Source organism: Lolium perenne, chromosome 3 (genome assembly GCF_019359855.2).
Source record: "Lolium perenne isolate Kyuss_39 chromosome 3, Kyuss_2.0, whole genome shotgun sequence".
Classification (NCBI taxonomy): Eukaryota; Viridiplantae; Streptophyta; class Magnoliopsida; order Poales; family Poaceae; genus Lolium; species Lolium perenne.
Window position 1 is genome coordinate 103,872,086 of NC_067246.2, and position 19,962 is coordinate 103,892,047.

At 44.0% G+C, this 19,962-nt stretch overlaps 2 protein-coding genes and 2 long non-coding RNA genes across 4 annotated transcripts; 1 reads left to right on the forward strand and 3 right to left on the reverse strand.

The window, feature by feature from the left end:
• Nucleotides 1-4,703: 4,703 nt before the first annotated feature.
• On the forward strand, nt 4,704-7,841 carry LOC139837956 (uncharacterized). Its single transcript, XM_071827286.1, has 10 exons — nt 4,704-5,180; nt 5,255-5,407; nt 5,509-5,766; nt 5,854-6,042; nt 6,151-6,505; nt 6,582-6,688; nt 7,171-7,299; nt 7,375-7,487; nt 7,570-7,645; nt 7,725-7,841. Exons 1-10 carry the CDS (start codon nt 4,704-4,706, stop codon nt 7,839-7,841), a joined length of 1,974 nt encoding a protein of 657 aa, XP_071683387.1.
• Nucleotides 7,842-9,567: 1,726 nt separating this feature from the next.
• LOC139838462 (protein FAR1-RELATED SEQUENCE 5-like) lies at nt 9,568-11,612 on the reverse strand. Its single transcript, XM_071828082.1, has 2 exons — nt 9,901-11,612; nt 9,568-9,811 (listed from the first exon to the last, which is right to left on the reverse strand). Exons 1-2 carry the CDS (start codon nt 11,592-11,594, stop codon nt 9,772-9,774), a joined length of 1,734 nt encoding a protein of 577 aa, XP_071684183.1. The 5' UTR covers nt 11,595-11,612; the 3' UTR covers nt 9,568-9,771.
• Nucleotides 11,613-11,625: 13 nt separating this feature from the next.
• On the reverse strand, nt 11,626-12,415 carry LOC127342048 (uncharacterized). The gene is made up of 3 exons (XR_007876171.2): nt 12,380-12,415; nt 12,185-12,268; nt 11,626-12,098 (listed from the first exon to the last, which is right to left on the reverse strand). It is a non-coding gene; the product is annotated as an uncharacterized lncRNA (long non-coding RNA).
• Nucleotides 12,416-16,709: 4,294 nt separating this feature from the next.
• On the reverse strand, nt 16,710-18,553 carry LOC127342049 (uncharacterized). The gene is made up of 3 exons (XR_007876172.1): nt 18,394-18,553; nt 17,578-18,283; nt 16,710-17,288 (listed from the first exon to the last, which is right to left on the reverse strand). It is a non-coding gene; the product is annotated as an uncharacterized lncRNA (long non-coding RNA).
• Between the last annotated feature and the right edge of the window lie 1,409 nt (nt 18,554-19,962).

Sequence of the window (19,962 nt, forward strand, 5' to 3'; positions counted from 1 at the left end):
AGAGGGGGAAATTCATGAAAAATGACCAAACCACCATGGAATGGGCCAAGATTTGGCACACTTGTGAACCTTGTGATGTGACACCTTGGTTGCTCAGTGTTTTCCCATTCTGGAGTTGGCACCATGGTGGCCCCATGGTGTAGATGTGTCGAGATAGGGGTTTTCGGACGAAAAGAGGGGGAAATTCATGAAAAATGACCAAACCACCATGGAATGGGCCAAGATTTGGCACACTTGTGAACCTTGTGATGTGACACCTTGGTTGCTCAGTGTTTTCCCATTCTGGAGTTGGCTCCATGGTGGCCCCATGGTGTAGATGTGTCGAGACAGGGGTTTTCGGACGAAAAGAGGGGGAAATTCATGAAAAATGACCAAACCACCATGGAATGGGCCAAGATTTGGCACACTTGTGAACCTTGTGATGTGAAACCTTGGTTGCTCAGTGTTTTCCCATTCTGGAGTTGGCTCCATGGTGGCCCCAGGGTGTAGATGTGTCGAGAGAGGGGTTTTCGGACGAAAAGAGGGGGAAATTCATGAAAAATGACCAAACCACCATGGAATGGGCCAAGATTTGGCACACTTGTGAACCTTGTGATGTGACACCTTGGTTGCTCAGTGTTTTCCCATTCTGGAGTTGGCACCATGGTGGCCCCATGGTGTAGATGTGTCGAGAGAGGGGTTTTCGGACGAAAAGAGGGGGAAATTCATGAAAAATGACCAAACCACCATGGAATGGGCCAAGATTTGGCACACTTGTGAACCTTGTGATGTGACACCTTGGTTGCTCAGTGTTTTCCCATTCTGGAGTTGGCACCATGGTGGGCCCATGTTGTAGATGTGTCGAGAGAGGGGTTTCCGGACGAAAAGAGGGGGAAATTCATGAAAAATGACCAAACCACCATGGAATGGGCCAAGATTTGGCACACTTGTGAACCTTGTGATGTGAAACCTTGGTTGCTCAGTGTTTTCCCATTCTGGAGTTGGCACCATGGTGGCCCCATGGTGTAGATGTGTCGAGACAGGGGTTTTCGGACGAAAAGAGGGGGAAATTCATGAAAAATGACCAAACCACCATGGAATGGGCCAAGATTTGGCACACTTGTGAACCTTGTGATGTGACACCTTGGTTGCTCAGTGTTTTCCCATTCTGGAGTTGGCACCATGGTGGCCCCATGGTGTAGATGTGTCGAGAGAGGGGTTTTCGGACGAAAAGAGGGGGAAATTCATGAAAAATGACCAAACCACCATGGAATGGGCCAAGATTTGGCACACTTGTGAACCTTGTGATGTGACACCTTGGTTGCTCAGTGTTTTCCCATTCTGGAGTTGGCTCCATGGTGGGCCCATGGTATAGATGTGTCGAGAGAGGGGTTTTCGGACGAAAAGAGGGGGAAATTCATGAAAAATGACCAAACCACCATGGAATGGGCCAAGATTTGGCACACTTGTGAACCTTGTGATGTGAAACCTTGGTTGCTCAGTGTTTTCCCATTCTGGAGTTGGCACCATGGTGGCCCCATGGTGTAGATGTGTCGAGACAGGGGTTTTCGGACGAAAAGAGGGGGAAATTCATGAAAAATGACCAAACCACCATGGAATGGGCCAAGATTTGGCACACTTGTGAACCTTGTGATGTGACACCTTGGTTGCTCAGTGTTTTCCCATTCTGGAGTTGGCTCCATGGTGGCCCCATGGTGTAGATGTGTCGAGAGTGGGTTTTCGGACGAAAAGAGGGGGAAATTCATGAAAAATGACCAAACCACCATGGAATGGGCCAAGATTTGGCACACTTGTGAACCTTGTGATGTGAAACCTTGGTTGCTCAGTGTTTTCCCATTCTGGAGTTGGCTCCATGGTGGCCCCATGGTGTAGATGTGTCGAGAGAGGGGTTTTCGGACGAAAAGAGGGGGAAATTCATGAAAAATGACCAAACCACCATGGAATGGGCCAAGATTTGGCACACTTGTGAACCTTGTGATGTGACACCTTGGTTGCTCAGTGTTTTCCCATTCTGGAGTTGGCACCATGGTGGCCCCATGGTGTAGATGTGTCGAGAGAGGGGTTTTCGGACGAAAAGAGGGGGAAATTCATGAAAAATGACCAAACCACCATGGAATGGGCCAAGATTTGGCACACTTGTGAACCTTGTGATGTGACACCTTGGTTGCTCAGTGTTTTCCCATTCTGGAGTTGGCACCATGGTGGGCCCATGTTGTAGATGTGTCGAGAGAGGGGTTTCCGGACGAAAAGAGGGGGAAATTCATGAAAAATGACCAAACCACCATGGAATGGGCCAAGATTTGGCACACTTGTGAACCTTGTGATGTGAAACCTTGGTTGCTCAGTGTTTTCCCATTCTGGAGTTGGCACCATGGTGGCCCCATGGTGTAGATGTGTCGAGACAGGGGTTTTCGGACGAAAAGAGGGGGAAATTCATGAAAAATGACCAAACCACCATGGAATGGGCCAAGATTTGGCACACTTGTGAACCTTGTGATGTGACACCTTGGTTGGTCAGTGTTTTCCCATTCTGGAGTTGGCACCATGGTGGCCCCATGGTGTAGATGTGTCGAGAGAGGGGTTTTCGGACGAAAAGAGGGGGAAATTCATGAAAAATGACCAAACCACCATGGAATGGGCCAAGATTTGGCACACTTGTGAACCTTGTGATGTGACACCTTGGTTGCTCAGTGTTTTCCCTTTCTGGAGTTGGCTCCATGGTGGGCCCATGGTGTAGATGTGTCGAGAGAGGGGTTTTCGGACGAAAAGAGGGGGAAATTCATGAAAAATGACCAAACCACCATGGAATGGGCCAAGATTTGGCACACTTGTGAACCTTGTGATGTGACACCTTGGTTGCTCAGTGTTTTCCCATTCTGGAGTTGGCTCCATGGTGGGCCCATGGTGTAGATGTGTCGAGAGAGGGGTTTTCGGACGAAAAGAGGGGGAAATTCATGAAAAATGACCAAACCACCATGGAATGGGCCAAGATTTGGCACACTTGTGAACCTTGTGATGTGAAACCTTGGTTGCTCAGTGTTTTCCCATTCTGGAGTTGGCTCCATGGTGGCCCCATGGTGTAGATGTGTCGAGACAGGGGTTTTCGGACGAAAAGAGGGGGAAATTCATGAAAAATGACCAAACCACCATGGAATGGGCCAAGATTTGGCACACTTGTGAACCTTGTGATGTGACACCTTGGTTGCTCAGTGTTTTCCCATTCTGGAGTTGGCTCCATGGTGGGCCCATGGTGTAGATGTGTCGAGACAGGGGTTTCCGGACGAAAAGAGGGGGAAATTCATGAAAAATGACCAAACCACCATGGAATGGGCCAAGATTTGGCACACTTGTGAACCTTGTGATGTGAAACTTGTGATGTGAACTATTGTTTGCACAAAATTTAAGGGATGCAGCAAAAAAAATTCATAATATTTTTCATAATTTGTATGAAACAATAAAATTGTAACTTTCTTCATACATGATAGATCTTAGTTTACAGACATAGATGTAATGTGCATGAAGTACAATTAGGAAATTATTATTTGTAACAACCAGAATGCAATTTGAAACTTTGCATTGAAAATAATAATTACAAATATGGGACTTAAATTGCATTATTATGAGTTGGGACAACTTAATGGGCTTTCGGCCCATTTAATGATTAATGAATGCGTTGACTGGTACATTACGTGCGAGTAGTGCGGGGTGATTGGGTAGAAATAGTGCAGGTCGTGGACTCGTTGACCTAGTTCTCAACCTCCATCTTCCCACGTCCGCCGCCCCCCACCTGAACCACCGTCCGCCGCCCCCGAGCCGAACCACCGTCCGGCACCCCGCACATCACCGACCGTCGGACGCACATCTCTGTGGCGGCCACCGTCGTATGTGCATCGAGAACAAGATCTCTCCCGTGGCCACCGTGGATCTCTGCTGCGGCCTTCATCGTCTCTGCCGCGTACATCCTCGTATCTAGGGCGGCCACCGTCTCTGCCTCGACAAACGCAGGTACGCCGCGGCCACCATCATCTGTGACGCGACCATACTCTCTCTCACGGTCGCATCCTCCTCCCTCAACCCTAATTTCCTCACCACATGCGGTATAGATAGTCCTCATCACATGCAACACAAATGAACGATCCCGTTAGTCATGTATCTCCAGGAAATCATGCATGTTTGTCTATGTAACTGAGTCGTTAATTTATTTGTATTTACCCAGCCTCAGGTACTTACGACTTGATTCATATTGCTAGCTTGCACTTCATATATGTTAGCAGACGGAATACTTCATTGTTATCACATGAAGTTCAGACATGTTAGCAGACGAAGTACAGATGTGTTTTCACAGGAAGTTCATATATGATATGACATGAAGTTCAAATCTGTTATCACGTGAAGTTCGAATCTGCTGTCACATGATGTTGAAATCTGTTATGACGTAATTAAACCCGAGTGTATAGTGTATTAGTTTCATGTGATGCAGTTGTACAATTTTATTTCCTACCTCGTATTAATTTCATGTTGTTCAATTGGTCTGCAGGATGCAAGACCCGGATGGGGAGATTTTCTGTGACATAATTAGGTGGCAGAAAGTCGTAGCAGCAATGACAGACGAGCAACGAGACAAATTACGCACTTGTGCTGTTGGCCGATGCATGATCCAAATTCCATCCAGAAAGATACGGCCACTATTGGTCAAATACATGATGCAGGTTTATGACGAGGAAAAGGGTAGGTTCATCATTGAACCTAGGGTGGGTGAAATATCGGCAACAAATGAGGATGTGGAATGCTTGCTAGGATTACAGGATGAAGGCTTGTCGTCTGCTGATATTTTGGAAGAGGAAGGAGAAGAATGGAAAACAAACATACCTACTAGATTTCTTAGTAAAAAAACTGGCAATTTAGTCATGAAAGATATGATTGATGAAATCATTACATCAAAAGCCACAAATGACGACTTCCTTCGAAGAGCTGTCTTAATTCTTATAGGGCTTGTTCTAGCTCCTACTTCGACAGCTACGGTTTACAAGCCGTTCTATGCATTTGTGGAAACAATGTACAAGTTACACAACTTGAATTGGAACCAATTCACACTTGCATATGTCATGGACCAGATCAGCCCTTGCCGGAGAGGAATATATGTTAGGCAGTGGCCGAAAGGCAATGTTGCAATTTTAGAGGTACATGTCCTTTAATGTTTTTTTTATTTGTTGCAACATATACTAACTATCCTTTATATTTTTTTTACATGTAGTACTTGTATTGGGAGAAAGTGCAACCTCTTGATGAGATAGCACTATATGCTCGCATCTCTTCACGCCCACTTATGATCAACTGGACAGAAGCTGCTGTAGCCTTGAGAGATAGCTATGATCAAGATAATGGCCGGGGCAAAGGTATCCTTAAGGTAAGCATACATATACAGGCCATTTCATTTATTATAGTTGTTTTGCATATAACTATGTACTGTCAAATATCGTACTGACATATTAAATTTGTTAATTTTAGATTGAAGATAACATCACAGAGGAATATAGGCGACAGTATGGGAAGAAAACAGATGGAAACAAAAACATGGGTGCAGAAATTAAAAAACCGGGTACTGGAAGGAGCAATGGAAAGGGCAATGGAAGGAGCACTGGGAAGGCTAGTAGCTCGAGAAAACCCGGCCCGTCGTGGGAAATAAAGATGGAAACCACCATGAAGAGGATGATGCAGGATTTTAAGAGGGATATGATGGAAGAACTACCAGAGAGATGCGCGAAGGTGATTAGGCCGAAATAATTATGAACAACAAAGTTCACCATGTATTTAATTATTATTGACATCCTAAAATTTGTTTCCTTGTTGCAGGATGTTGTCAAATTATTAAACAAATCAGGTGTTAGGTACAAGCCATCCGCGGAAACACTTTCAGATCAGTACTGTTATGACGAAGGCTGCGGATCTTACCTCAACGGAGTACCTGAACGGAAAGAATTTGTTTACGACAAAAAAAGTGACACCCGGAGTGTGTCATTACCTAAAGAAGATGTTGACAAGGTTAGTTTCACAACAAATAATGCAGATTAACATGCTTCCACTATTGTGAATAATGCAGATTAACATGCTTTCACCTGCGTCACGTGCTTGTATGTTTCCTTTCCGTAGGTGTCGAAAGAGGACAATAAAGAAGAGGATTACATAACACCTGCAAGGACCAAGTGTGACTTCTTAGGGGATGGCACGCCAGACAATCCATGGCAAGTTGCTGAAGATTTTAAGGAGGCCTCTTCATCGGAGGTGCCATCAAATATTTTTGAACCTGCCCTCAAAAATATGAACAAAGAAGACGAACACAAAGAGGCTGCCTCAGAAGGATCAAAAAGCGTCAACAGTGCAACCGGCAAGAATGAAGATGTAAATGGAAAGAGGAAGCGAAAGCTCCCTCTTAAACTGCAGTATCCTTATATCATTGAGAATCGAACGAAACGACAACCTCGAAAAAAGCCAACTCCCGCAATAGGTACGCAACGGAAGATATGCACTTAAATATTTGATTACTAATGTGATACTAAACACAATGCATTTTTTGTGTACAGCTACTCCGTCGAGCAATGATGTTGAAATTCCGCAAGACTCTACTGCCTTAACAGCGGAACACATTGCAGCAGCAGAGCTTTTTGTTCAACTATGTTGCAAGAGTGAGGTAAATGGGAAAAAAATTATCTACAAAAATGATATTGGCGTCACGTTGACATCACAACGCCTTAAAGTGGTTCTAGACCATAAATGGTGTACAGATGATGTAAGTATATTGCTGACGATTCAACTGTGCACATACTTGTAATGTATGAATTATGCACATGTATGTTTGTGTGTTAACTAGACGAAACCTTTGTTTTTCAGGTTATCGATGCTTACATTGGAGATTTGTCTCGTCGTGTTGGGGAGGATCGGTACTTATGTGCAGCGTGGAGGTCATCATTCCTGCTAGAAGCACATCGCAAGGGCCACAAAACAAAAAAAAAATAAGAACAATGATCACCTAGCTGTAAGAACTGGAACCATTCAACGAGTTATCGACGAATATTTTAGGCGGGAGAAGGTAAAGTATTCCATCAATATGACAAAATTTAGTAGTAATACTAATTTACATTGCATGTACTCACAATTTTTCCTGTGACACAGGCATATTTTCCAGTTAACATATCAAACAATCACTGGACTACCGTGATCATGCACACACCCAAGCAAGAATTCCAAGTTCTTGACTCATTATTTCCATTAAGTGTGACCATAGACACTGTCAGGGCTCTGGTACTGTTTCTTGTACTACATATTGTCTTCAAATTGCATGCGTACAGAAACATCTAATTATCTATATTTGTATAGAGACAACAAATTTCTGCTGACATCCAAGAGTACAACAAATCTACATCTGGATTTTTCCCTGATGTGATATCTTGGAATATAAAATCATACGATATGCCGCAGCAAAAAGATGGGTCAGTACATGCAAACTACAACTAAATACATATTACGCTACTATTGCATGTAATAACTCAATGAACCGAATTAATTGTGCAGCAATTCATGTGGCTTATTTGTTCTTCAATGCATGGAACATTGGGATGGAGATAAATGGAATAAAGAAATATCACAGGTACTGATATTCTACATGGTGACCAAACACCTTTGTTCCGTGGTACATAAAATGAATAACCGATGCCTATTGTTTGCAGGAGATGATAAACGGATCAAGGAACCTCATTAACGCACAGATAGTTCTAGCAACTTCAAATCTGTTAGAGACGGTGAAAACGAAGGTTGTCCGGATCTCCAAGAGATTTACTAAGTAGATAAAGCTGCAGTCATCATAGGTTGGGTTTTAGTCCCGTAGAAGGTTTCCCAGCTTGTGTCAATCTCGGCTTCTGTGAGTCTATATGTATGACATTTAAATACGGTTGGCAAGTACTGTGATTGTGTGATTTTAAGTATTCATCTATATATTAAGCTACTAGTGTGATTGATCTACTAGTGTGATTGATCTATATATTAAGCTACTAGTGTGACACAAAAAAGTATGTTACCAAAATTTCAACAGCACTTATATGAACAACACTTAGTACTTGGTCCACACAGTACATCTCTCCACACAGTGATAGAACATACATAGTACTGGTTCAGTTACACAAATATCAGACATAGAACATCTACTACATTTATTACATCAACATAGTGGCATGCTTCACTCCCAACTTGCACAAATCTCTTGTATGGCCTTCATCTTCTTCAGGTTTCTATCTCTAATATTGAAGAGATCTGCAACGTAATACTCCAGCTTCTTCTTCTCCTCCTTTAGAGTGGCAATCTGCAGCTCTGCCTTCTCCTTCATAACCTTCTCAAGTTCAGCAGCAGATTTCGGAACCATTGCTTCTTGCTCACTACTCAGGTTACCAAGTTGTTTATGCAGTTCAAGGTTTTTCTTTTCCAACTCCCTCTTCTCAAGCACTAGCTGGTAATTGGCAGTAGTATACTCTACATTACCAGAGATTCTGGTTTCCTTTTCCTCCTCAAATGAATGCCACAACTGGAGCAATGCATGTTTCAGAGATTGTGGCCACTCCTGATCCACCCAAAATACTGTCTCACAAATATTTTCCTGAAAATTATTTTTATTCCAAAATTTAGTACAAGTTTTCATAAACCAATGTGGCTCAAAAATATGGTGCTAAATATGACACAAGGTTTTCTATTGCTACATCCATCCACAACACAAGAACTGTCACAACATTTTCTAAATGCACAAGGATTTCTAAATGCACAAGAACTCTCACAAATATTGAAGAGATGTTCCTACCTTGCATCCACAGCCCAAGAACCTCCGGCCCGTGTTCGTCCCCTCGAATGCCACATACTTGTGGCACGGCAAGTGATGGTGGCAGCGCTCCGGCCCAACATGAACACCAGCGTAATCCGGGTCATACATGGTCTCTGGGACCTAAATCACAAGATAAAATGCAACCAATTCGAATACAACAGAGTAAATCAACTAATTCCCAAATTTTACCAAACCCTAACCCTAGCTCAACACGTACCCGAGACGTTGGGCTCAGATCGGCCCCATGTGCGAACTCAGAGAGCAGACTGTCTTGGCTGCTGCTCTCATCGTCGTTCCACGACGGCATGGCGGCGGCGGCGTTCCTGCGGCGGCGGACGTGCGACGGCGGCGGACGGGAGAAGGGGAGAAAAGAACAGAATGACCCAACGCACGGGCCGGCCGGGTCGTTTTGACCTGTCTCCGTTGCCACGTCAGCTTGACTATGGACCCCACCTGTCAGTTTGATGCTTAACCCGCTAAACCGAGCTCATTTCGCGAAGTGGTGGGTATCTGTCACGCTGTTAGATCAAATTGTTGGTTTTCTGTCAAAAATATGAAAGGCGGTGCTTTTTTTAAACCCTAGCCGCAATTGTGGTGGGTTTTTGTAATTATCTCCTTTAAAACCCATGTCACCATTCCAACTCCACCTTCATATAATAGATCTTTAAATAACAAAACTTTAAAACGATGGTCTGCCAACAATTTGTATGCATCAAAATTGTGAAATATCATCAGCATCAATTAATGTAGTAATAGCACCATCAAAATATCAGTATCATCAAAAAATTTCAAATACAACACATAATGAGCAATGACTACAGCTTCATATAGCCAATGACTACATAAAACATATCGGCATGCCAACTGAAGCTTCATAATGTCGTGCCAAGTTCGTCCTTCAAAATAAGTCATTCATCATCCTGACCTCCTAACATATGCGCAACATGCCTGCAATTAAAAAAACAGATGATAAAGTAAATAACTAAAGTTTAAAAGGATGCATAAATAATTGATCGCCAGGAAAAATTTATACTCACCTAGGATTCAGGTCACACTTCAAGCTACGTTTGGTGTGTCCAGCCTTTTTGCATCTGGTACATCGAATCCCCCTACCCCGCTCGTCATACGATAATGGCCTTCCATTCATTGTCACGGGTCCTTGTCCATCATCTCTACGCTTTCGTTTCTTAGGCGCACCTCGAGCAGCAACTTGAGCAGGGTCACCCAATTCATTTACATTAGTATTCAGCGAGTTTGTGGGACGGTTGGGTACATTATCATACTCCATCTTGTTTGAAATAATGTCAGCATAAAATGCCTTGGTCCGCTCGAACAACAGTGGATCTTTGTATGCAACTTGCAATGCTTCAGCTTGTAACACATTCAACTCCGTAAATCTTTGTCGCTCCTCCGCTACGGGAAAACCCCAATCATGTAGATCGCTCGTGCGCCTCGCTGGCAAGCCACCCCTAGCTTGTTTAGAGAATCGCAGAAGAACTAAACAACCCGGTATTTCATCCAAATCCAGCACATCAAGTACATGCAGAATATGCTTGCAAGGAAGTCCCCTCCGGATCATCCTTCGACAGCTGCACTCTACTAATTTATCCGAGTTGGCCGGTTTATAGTCAACATAAAACTTTGCATGCTTTCTCTTTTTCCAAGCAACAACAAACTGCATCTCACCTTCTGTTCCCTTATACTGATCTATAACCTCAATGCCTTCTATTTTATATATCTCTTGCTGCAATATATAAAAGTTTGCCGGAGTGAATACCTTTGCAGCAGCTCTCTCAATTCTCCTCAAATTGGTTACTGGTACAGGTGATGTCTGTGAACTGATGCAGTCATCTTTTGCCTCCGTCTCTCTAATGCGCACTATAGCATTCTCGTAGTGCAAAATCAAATCCACTAGTGTCATACCGTAGTCTAGGTGTAGGTGAAGACATGAGTTAAGACTTTCACTTCGCTGATTGCTTTTCATACCAAGCCAGAACCCCTCAGATAGGTACGCCGCTGCCCATAATCTCCTCTTCTTGTACATTCTTTTCAGCCACGTCTGTGTTTTCTCCGTCTGCCATTTCTGGATAAAAGCGTGCCATCTTTCCTCGAATATATCCGATGTGGTCGTGTAATACAACAGAGCCCGAAACTCACTCAACGACTTGAAACTTAGGTGCCGAGCCATGTTCTTTTCAATGTGCCATGAACAAATACGGTGCGACTGCTCCGGAAACACACTTCGAATAGCTCTAATCATCGCACTATCGGCATCGGTGATTATTGACTTGGGTTTCTGCTGCAACATAGCTTTCAAAAAAGTCTTCAGTAACCATACATACGTGCTTTCCTTCTCATCTGATAAGATGGCACACGCAAAAACTGTCGTCCTCCGGTGATTGTTAATTCCAACAAACGGAACAAATGGCATACCATATCGGTTCATCTTATATGTACTATCGAACACAAGTACGTCTCCATAATCATTGTAATCCTGCCGGGACTGAGCATCACACCAGAACAAGCTTTTCAAACGACCTTTACTATCAACGTCGTACTCAAAAAAAAAATCAGCAAACTTCTTCCTCCGGTTCTCCATCATGGCAATGGCTGAGCTAGCATCACCACCTGCAAGTAACTTTCTCTTCTCCCTGCAGCACATGTTGTACAAGTCCTTCCTCGTAAACCCAACAGTGGTGTACCGACCATACTTGCTGAGGAAGGTATCCATGATCACATGCTTCCTAACCCCAGCCGCCAATGCTAATATCTCCGCTTTCTGGAAATCTTTTATCCTCCTATGTGACCATAAAAATGGGCTCTCGCTCGGTTCTGCACACTTATGACTGTGCTTGTAAACAAATTTTGCAACTCGCCAAACCCCCGAACCTCTATCAAGCTTCACATCCAACTCCGCTTTACAATTGCAACGTGACAAAGGTCTCAACCTACGAGTGCGGTTGTCCATAGTCAGAAACTTGCTGTTACGTTTTCCTTCCCGAGAACACACAAACCGCCTTCTGCGAACTATTTTGTTAGCACCCTTAGTCTCTTTGAACTTGAACTTTCTTACACTGAATCCCTCTTGTCGAGCATATCCATTATAAAAAGTATAAGCAGTTGCCTCAGACACAAAGGTCTTCTCCATTACTTCCCAGTAAAACTTTCTCTTATCTTCTGTATCACTCTCATCTTCATCCTCTGATCCATTCTTTTTCTTACCAACTGATTTCACCTGCATGCACAATTGGATAACATTTAAAACAATTTTTTTAACGCCATGGCCACGAGTCATACAACGAATGAATTCATAAATCTTACATGTCTTCTTCTAACAGGTTCTTCTATAGTCTCCAAGTCTGAATCACCGTAATAGTCGTAAGAAGAATTATCGCCAACTAAGACCTGACCAAACAAGAAATATTAACGGCCATGTCACGACTATATAAAATGCATTGTTGAGTTATTAAATATAAATTAAACATACATATCACCTAATAAAATTAAAATGCATACCTCATCAACAAAACCACAGTCCAATCTCTCGTCATCACTTGCCTCCTCCAGAACATCACTCTGAATCTAATTCATTTTAAACCATGTCAACATCAATTCACATTATCAGACATTCCATATTTTATGCAATCACACAATTATTACTACAAACTCACATTATCAGTGTCAACATCTTCTTCTTGCTCTACATTATCATCTTCTACATCAACACCATCTGCATCCATCTATTAGCAAAAATAAGCACAATCAGTATTTAACTACTTACATGCAAGTACTAAATAAAACTAGTACTTCCGTTTCACTCACACTTTCGTCGACATCATCGTCTCCCCAACTTTGTTCATCTTCACGAGGTGCATTATAGTTGGCAGACGAAATATTGAATTCCTCTTCATCTGTATTTCCGCTTTCGTACTCCATTGAACTTGCACTCAAATCTGAAACGTCCATCGCCTGTTCAAAGTAACAACCAAAATAAGTACATCTCAAAAAAGGAGCTCCAAACCCAAACCCTAACATCAACCAAATCATGAACATGCAATTACTTTGTACAATCAATTACCTACCACGAACCAACAATGATCCGCCAAACCCTAACGCCGCCTCTAGCAGCAGGAACAACCCGCGTGCGATCCTTGCCCAGCCTCCTCGTCGCCGGATCCACCTCCCGCCTCCACGTCCGACCTTGCACAGCCTCCTCGTCGCAGGATCCGCTTCCCGCCTCCACGTCCGACCTTGCCCCAGACTCCTCGTCGCCGGATCCGCCTCCCGCCTCCACGTCCGACCTTGCCCAGACTCCTCGTCGCCGTGCGCTACGCCTTGCCGCCCCAACGTCGTCCTCCCTGCCGTCTCCCTCCCGATGGACAGAACCTTCCAAACCCTAACGAGGACGAGCTATGGTGCACACGAACGAAACCGCCACGCCTTGCCGTTCCCAACGTCGTCGTCCCTGCCGTCTCCCTCCCGATAGAACCTTTCAAACCCTAAGGAGAACCAGCAATGGCGCACACGCAAGGATTCAAATATTTTCCCCGTAACCACCGCCTATCGCCGGCATCAACTCCACCTGATCGACGTAATTTTCGGGTCCAACTCCGATTCTAATGACGTGGGGCCGGCGGAAACCGTCTTCACCTAAGATACGTACAATATCTACGTGGCATCCGATCATCTATGTGGAAAATGACGTGGAGTATAATTATACGCGACTAATACGGCCCCACCGTCTCCAACGGGTATCCCACCTGAACGTCGTTCACCAGGGGGGGGACACCGAAGCACACCCCGTGAAGCAATCACCCATATCTCTTTAAAAAGCCTTAGTATAGGCTATCAATTGTATGCATGCTTTGGAGTCAACTATCCAATGAATTAATGACATGTTACTCTATGGCCATGACTGCCACCAGAATAACTGCGAGGACTGTTGTTTCCTTTATCAGATGCTCAACATTTGTCACCGCCAGTGAAGCCAGCACTCATTTGCCGCGGTAAGCTTCTAAGTTCTGGCTCGATCAATGACATCAATGACCCATGTGTTGGCAATGGCTCTATAACCCAAAGAAATTAAGGCTCGAACACCATTTCACCATCAACAACATAAACAAGAACTGGCTCATAGTTCTTCTGAGGGAAAAAAGGAGACCATCAAGTTATATTACAAAATGCAAATTGACCACCATTGGTTAACGACTTGATACAGATGGGGCTAATTATTTGTTTCCAAACGTCATATACTCGCTATATAGGATTGCATCCATATATTTTCTCTCCAAACTCTGTTACTCTGCTCTAGATTAGATGGTATTTTATCCCCAATCATAATATCATAATAATGGTGACAAAAAAGTAATAAGTTTTGTGGGTACTAAATGTACAAATGCAAAAAAACAAATTATCAACCTCTCCGCCATGATCTTCCATCGTGTGCCTGAAGCTATAGCTTCCATCCTTACTATCTTAGCATATATGACCTGTAAAGTTTACAAACAAAGGAGTGAAGCCCATAGTTGCCTGACTGGAAATGACAACATGTTACTAAATCCCGGTTCAACACTCCTGCCATCTATAGTTAAACATTTTCCTCATATATGGTGCACTCTTGTTGGGAATATCTAATATACACGTGATCAACTTTGGCAAGATATTATGGCAAAATCCTAAAGTTATTTTTCTCTAGACTTTTTTTGCGAAACACAGTACAGACGTACACGCTCACATATACGCACATACACTCACCCCTATGAACACACGCACACCCTACCCCTATGAGCACCTCCGAGAGAATGCGTCCAAGAAACTTCATCCCTTCATCCGACGGGTCTTAAGATTGACGAAGTCACCATAGACGCATTGCTGTCGACGGGAACGTCGCCTCCCATAGAAGAATATTCCGTCTTTTTAATGAGATACCAAAATGTCAAACCTGGGGTTTAAACTCTGGTGGGCTGGGGGTGTCACTGCCCTCCTAACCGCCCAACCACAGGTTGATTCTCTATTTTCCTCTAGACTTGAGATCCTTGACTAATTACTTGTTTGGACAACCTGTTGTTGTTTCCTCTGACTGCACAAGAAGTTTAGCACTTTGAGATTATGTGTAACTATTAAGAGTAAAACTCTCAAATTCAATACTACTTAAAAAAATAAATCCAAAGACAATGAAATGAAGGAAAAGATGACTTTCTGAATATTTAGACTCTTTATCCGTGAGCACTTCAGGTGGAGCTCATCGGTACATATCATTACTCTAGTTTTTTATAGGTTCAACTTTGTAAACCTGAATGGTAAAACATCGTTGCATCTACAGCTTAATTATCGCTAGTGTCGCTAGCTTCCAACATAAACCAGTAATAAGTTCAAACCCCCAACAATCGTTATGAGAAAAAGTTTCAGCATAAGCCACAGATACATAGCAAAACAATGACCTGGACCTTTTGATCTCCTCCGTGCGAGATGTATCCTAAAAATAAAAAATATAACATTATTAGTTAGTCGGATGCACAACAATAGATATATGAGAACCATTTGGCATGGCGCTTAACATGCACAATACTGTATAGCTGAGATTAAAAACCTAAATTTTACATTCCGATGAATATAATCAGCCACACAAGCGCACAATTTCATATATGAGAGTCTTGACTAACTTGTTTGAGATATGCACAGGTAAGGTCAAGCTGAAAAAACTCGAATTGAATCAACATCCAACAGGTGTGAGTGAGAATTTGCTTGCCCAAAAATTACCAACATGAAGGTAAGCACCATTAAATTTTAATAAAATCGAAAACCAAGAGCTCACTTTGGTAGAACAGGGTCTAATATATTACTACCCATGAATGGAAAAAACAGAAGTCCTGCACAGAGCTTATCGGGCGTCAGGCCAAGACAATAATAATTCGATCTAAAAGATAGAAATACTTTCTAGCGTGCCTTCTTTTCAGACATGTATGTGAGCTCATTTTTGCATAGCAGGGTCCAAAATATACTACCCATGAGTTGATAAATCGAAATTGCACATAGCTTATCATTACCCGTAACACTATGTCGAGATACAATCATGTGTCTCCACAATTTGTCATTAGTTTGGCTGTAAATGAATACTAAATCTACTTTCCATATTTCTGGTGGCTGTGGGCTACTACTACTAACAACGCCATTGCTAGAACTAGTGGTTGGGGCGCCCCTTGGGGCGCCTCCTCACCGGTCAGCTGCTGACCAATCCCGTCCAAAATCCAAATCGTAGATTAACTTCGCAAATGAAGTTATGTTCTGTTTAGGTCGTCATTGCTCACGGCCTTCTATCCATATAAGCTACTCCGGTTGTTGTTGAGCAACGGTGCCCAGTCCCCAGTGGCGCTTTCCTTAATCAGCGGCTGTTGCCAGCCGCATGGTGCGGCCGGTAGCAGGGCACCCAGCAAGGGGGAATGCTGCATGTGTTCGCTCCTGAGCAGTGAGCACCATAGACCCCGGAATCCCAGAATGTTGGATCCAACTCCGTTGTTTCGAGTTGTAAACAATTTCAGGCAGTTCAGCAATCTTATTTGTGAATACCATTTTTTTTCTACTGAATCAGAGAATCCAGGAGACTGCATGTGATCAAAACCGGGTGAAATTAGCAGACTACTCTTGTACCAACTGACCTTAAATCAGTGTAGAGCATTTCTTACTTCTTCTAACTCAGTTTAGTGCACCCCCAGATATACTCTTGCATTAGTCATTAGACTGGTTGAAAAAAATTGGCTCTAACTCCGACGAGCTGTAGCCAGATGCCAGCTTGAGCCCTATATCATCAAAACTATACAAAAGTTAGGGGTCACAAAAGCCAGAACACTTTGTACCTTCAAAACTTCAGTGATATTGCATTAGGTTGGGGCACTATGGTCTGGACCGGATGACTCTTATACATGTATCTCGACATATGCACAACAAAAATCTTTGGCGATTATCATCAGAACAATCACACACGCCAATCAGGCCAAGTTTACAGTTAAAACTAAATGAACAGTTCACAGTATTTTGATCGGATCAGCAAGAACTTGATTGGACCAAGCTGAAAGGTGAGGTGGAAGGGCAAGTCCTGTACACCACCAGCTCCTGAATTTTTTTTTCTGGATAATTACTCTGATTTGAGAATGAATGGCGGTATGAACATAACATCGAGGATGGCTTAGGATACCTCTCTGGTAGTTCGTATTTCACTTGACTGAATGTCAGCGGTGGTAATCCTGTCGGACCCTCCTAAGCCATTGAAGCCATACTTCTGAACGTTTTGGCACATGTCCTAGCTTATGGCGAGCAGTTCCCACGTGACAAGGCCATACATAACAATTCTGATTAGATGGTCGAATTTGTAATAGGGATCAAAATTGTAGATGCCATAAAGAGAATAGGACGTGCATATAGGTTCTCCCTGTAAGCAGCAAAAACAGAGATTTAAGCAACATTACATGATGGAGACCTACTTCAATCAAAGTAATATGTACATCACATGATGGAGTTTGATGCAAAAAAGAAATAAAAAAATGTCAATATCAAAACCATCTTATGAACTTATGGAGACCTACTTCTAGCTATGATTGCTATGTGTACAATGGTTTCTTCTGAAAAGCGGACAAAATCTACAATATCGTCACTGTAGGCCAAGAAAAATCAACAGCAGGTTGTTGCTCACGGCTGCAAGTGAATTTGTGTTATTATACCTGAACAATGCAACCTCCGAGGCCTCGAAGAACTGATGGAATCTGAGGGCGCCGACAAGATGGTCGTCCGCCTCAGCAATGCGCCCAAGGACACCTCAATGAACCATGGGTGCACCAAGACTCAGCTCACCTGCACAACATAACCCTAGGTTAGCATGTTACTATCTATAGGCAGTGGCACACCTTGGTGCATTCAGCCGCTACAAGATGACAAGTTGATTGATTTCCCAAATTTGTAAGGGTAGAAAGAAGGGTTTCATCTCCAGGGTTTCATCTCCAGACGCAGAGTGGTCGAGACATCATATCAGAGTAAGGCATTGCCCTCATTTGGATTCTCTAACTTTAGATGGTGACAATATGAATGCCTACGAGTATCTTGAGGGATATTTAATTCACCAATTTCTCAATTGATGTCGAATTCAAGCGGCTAGCACTTTCATTTTCCTTTGAAATGTCCAATCTCAATCAAAATTCGAATGTCTGAATTATTAAGACTGTAGTTCTAACCAGATAAATCAGTTCTGTTTTTACTAATATGCAAGAAGCGGATTTTAGATTACTGGGTGGGATGTGAAGGGGGATCATCTGAGCGGCCACTCTGACAGATTACTTCGGCAGCCGAGGCATCCTCCGGCGAGCCGGCAGCAGCCAGACCACCTTGGATATGCAGGTGCCCGTGGGAGGCATCTACCTGAAGTGGGAGCGGCTGCAAGATAAAAAAAAAACATAATGAGCAGATCCACAAGACAACTTACAGAAGCACGCACAGACAATGAAGTGTTTATGAGATGACGAATAGCCTCGTGAAAAAGCAACCTTTGTACCAATCCTTTTCAGCTGGTCTTCATCCTTCATCTGTTTCAGTCCCCGCAGAGAGTCAATGGCTTCCAAAAATCAGAGACGGGGATGAATGAGGACTCAATTAAGTTACCACAGAAGAAGAACAATGAGTCACGAATTCAGAAGTCAAAACGGCAACAAAGAAAAAACTCACTCTGTTAGTGGCCATGGACGGCGATAACTCCACCTTTCTCCTTGTCGCCTTTTTGTGCATACCTTCCTCCTCACAGCTCCTCTCGTTCCCTGCAAGTGGCTGATACCCTACTCCTCCAGATCGCGCCCCCAGGTACAAAAGGGCGGACCTAGGTGGGAGTATGCCGATTTTGGGGTTGCACGAGCTAGATGAGGGGATAACCTGGCCGCAAGAGGCAGACGCATCGTGGTTGCGTAGAGGCGAGAGGTGTCGACCTCGGGACTGTGACGGCGGCAGCAGTCCTTCTCCTGGGATCACAAGATCCCCTACTCGGTTCCATGTAGCCGCGCCCTCATCCGCGAGAAGAAAGAGAGCAGAGAGCCCTGCCCCCGCCCCCTGCTGATTGAGGCCCAATGGGACTCGCGTCCCATCGCTACTTCAGGCGAGGCTTCACCACCGAGCATCGTCGGTTCATGTGGACCAGAAAAAGAAATAGAAGACGAGGAGAGATCGGAAGAGCCAAGGAGGAGACGTGCTTTGGTAGGAAGAGGAGATGGGACCTGGACGCGGGGCTCGATGTAGTCAGAAGAGCCACCATAAAGCCATTTCTCTCTTTTTCCTCACTCTCTTGGTACAGTAAAAATTGCCACGTGGTTAGCCCCGTTGATGCTCCTAGTAGCTCGCACTTACTTGTTCTCCATGGCTTAATGAAAGTAGCTGGCAAACTGAAATAACACACGGAAGCATCATTCAGCAGGACATGCATAACACTGACTTTACCAGATAGGAAAAGTAGTAAAATCAATGGAAGCTCTGGTGCCATAGTATGCTGAGGTTTCTCAGAAGGCTTCAAAACATGCAGGAGTGACTCAACTACCGGCGGTATCTAAAGGTATAAACGATGCCCCATAGGGGGCTTCACAGCGCTCAGCGCTTCGTGATCGTTGGATTTTGTCAAATGGTTAATCTTGACCGTCATTTTTTTCACTGCCTCCATATAAAAATGAGCCTCTCACTAGAAAACCCTAGCCTCCATCATCTTCTGCCCCTCACGCCCGCACCCACCCCCAATCAGCTGCCCCCATTTCTTCCCAATCCCCACCTCCATCTCTTGCCCAATCCTCTCCTCCATCTCTCCCCCAATCCCCTCCAGCTCCTCTGCACCCCTTCTCCTCCATTGGCCTTCTCCATGGCTGGATAGGCAAAGGGACAACCATGGCGCCATGGATGAGGAGGCAAAGCTCGTTGTGGAGGTGCCGTCCGCCGCGTCCCGTGCCGTCACCGGTGGCCGGCCTTGCCTCATGGCGCCGATCTGCCAGGGATTCGGTTAAGGTGAGCCCCTGCTTCACTGATGCGGGTCAGTTGCCGGTTGGTTGTTCCATGTTTTCTTCCCCCTTGTTCTTCGATCTTCT

Excerpts from the sequence above, each read along its gene's own strand:
- LOC139837956 (XM_071827286.1), top strand. The coding sequence starts at position 4,704 with ATGCAGGTTTATGACGAGGAAAAGGGTAGGTTCATCATTGAACCTAGG. Across the intron at positions 6,689-7,170 it reads AACTATGTTGCAAGAGTGAG|GCATATTTTCCAGTTAACAT; the intron begins GTAAATGGGAAA and ends CCTGTGACACAG. Across the intron at positions 7,488-7,569 it reads ATGCCGCAGCAAAAAGATGG|CAATTCATGTGGCTTATTTG; the intron begins GTCAGTACATGC and ends TTAATTGTGCAG.
- LOC139838462 (XM_071828082.1), bottom strand. The coding sequence starts at position 11,594 with ATGGATACCTTCCTCAGCAAGTATGGTCGGTACACCACTGTTGGGTTT. Across the intron at positions 9,812-9,900 it reads AAGTGTGACCTGAATCCTAG|GCATGTTGCGCATATGTTAG; the intron begins GTGAGTATAAAT and ends TTTTAATTGCAG.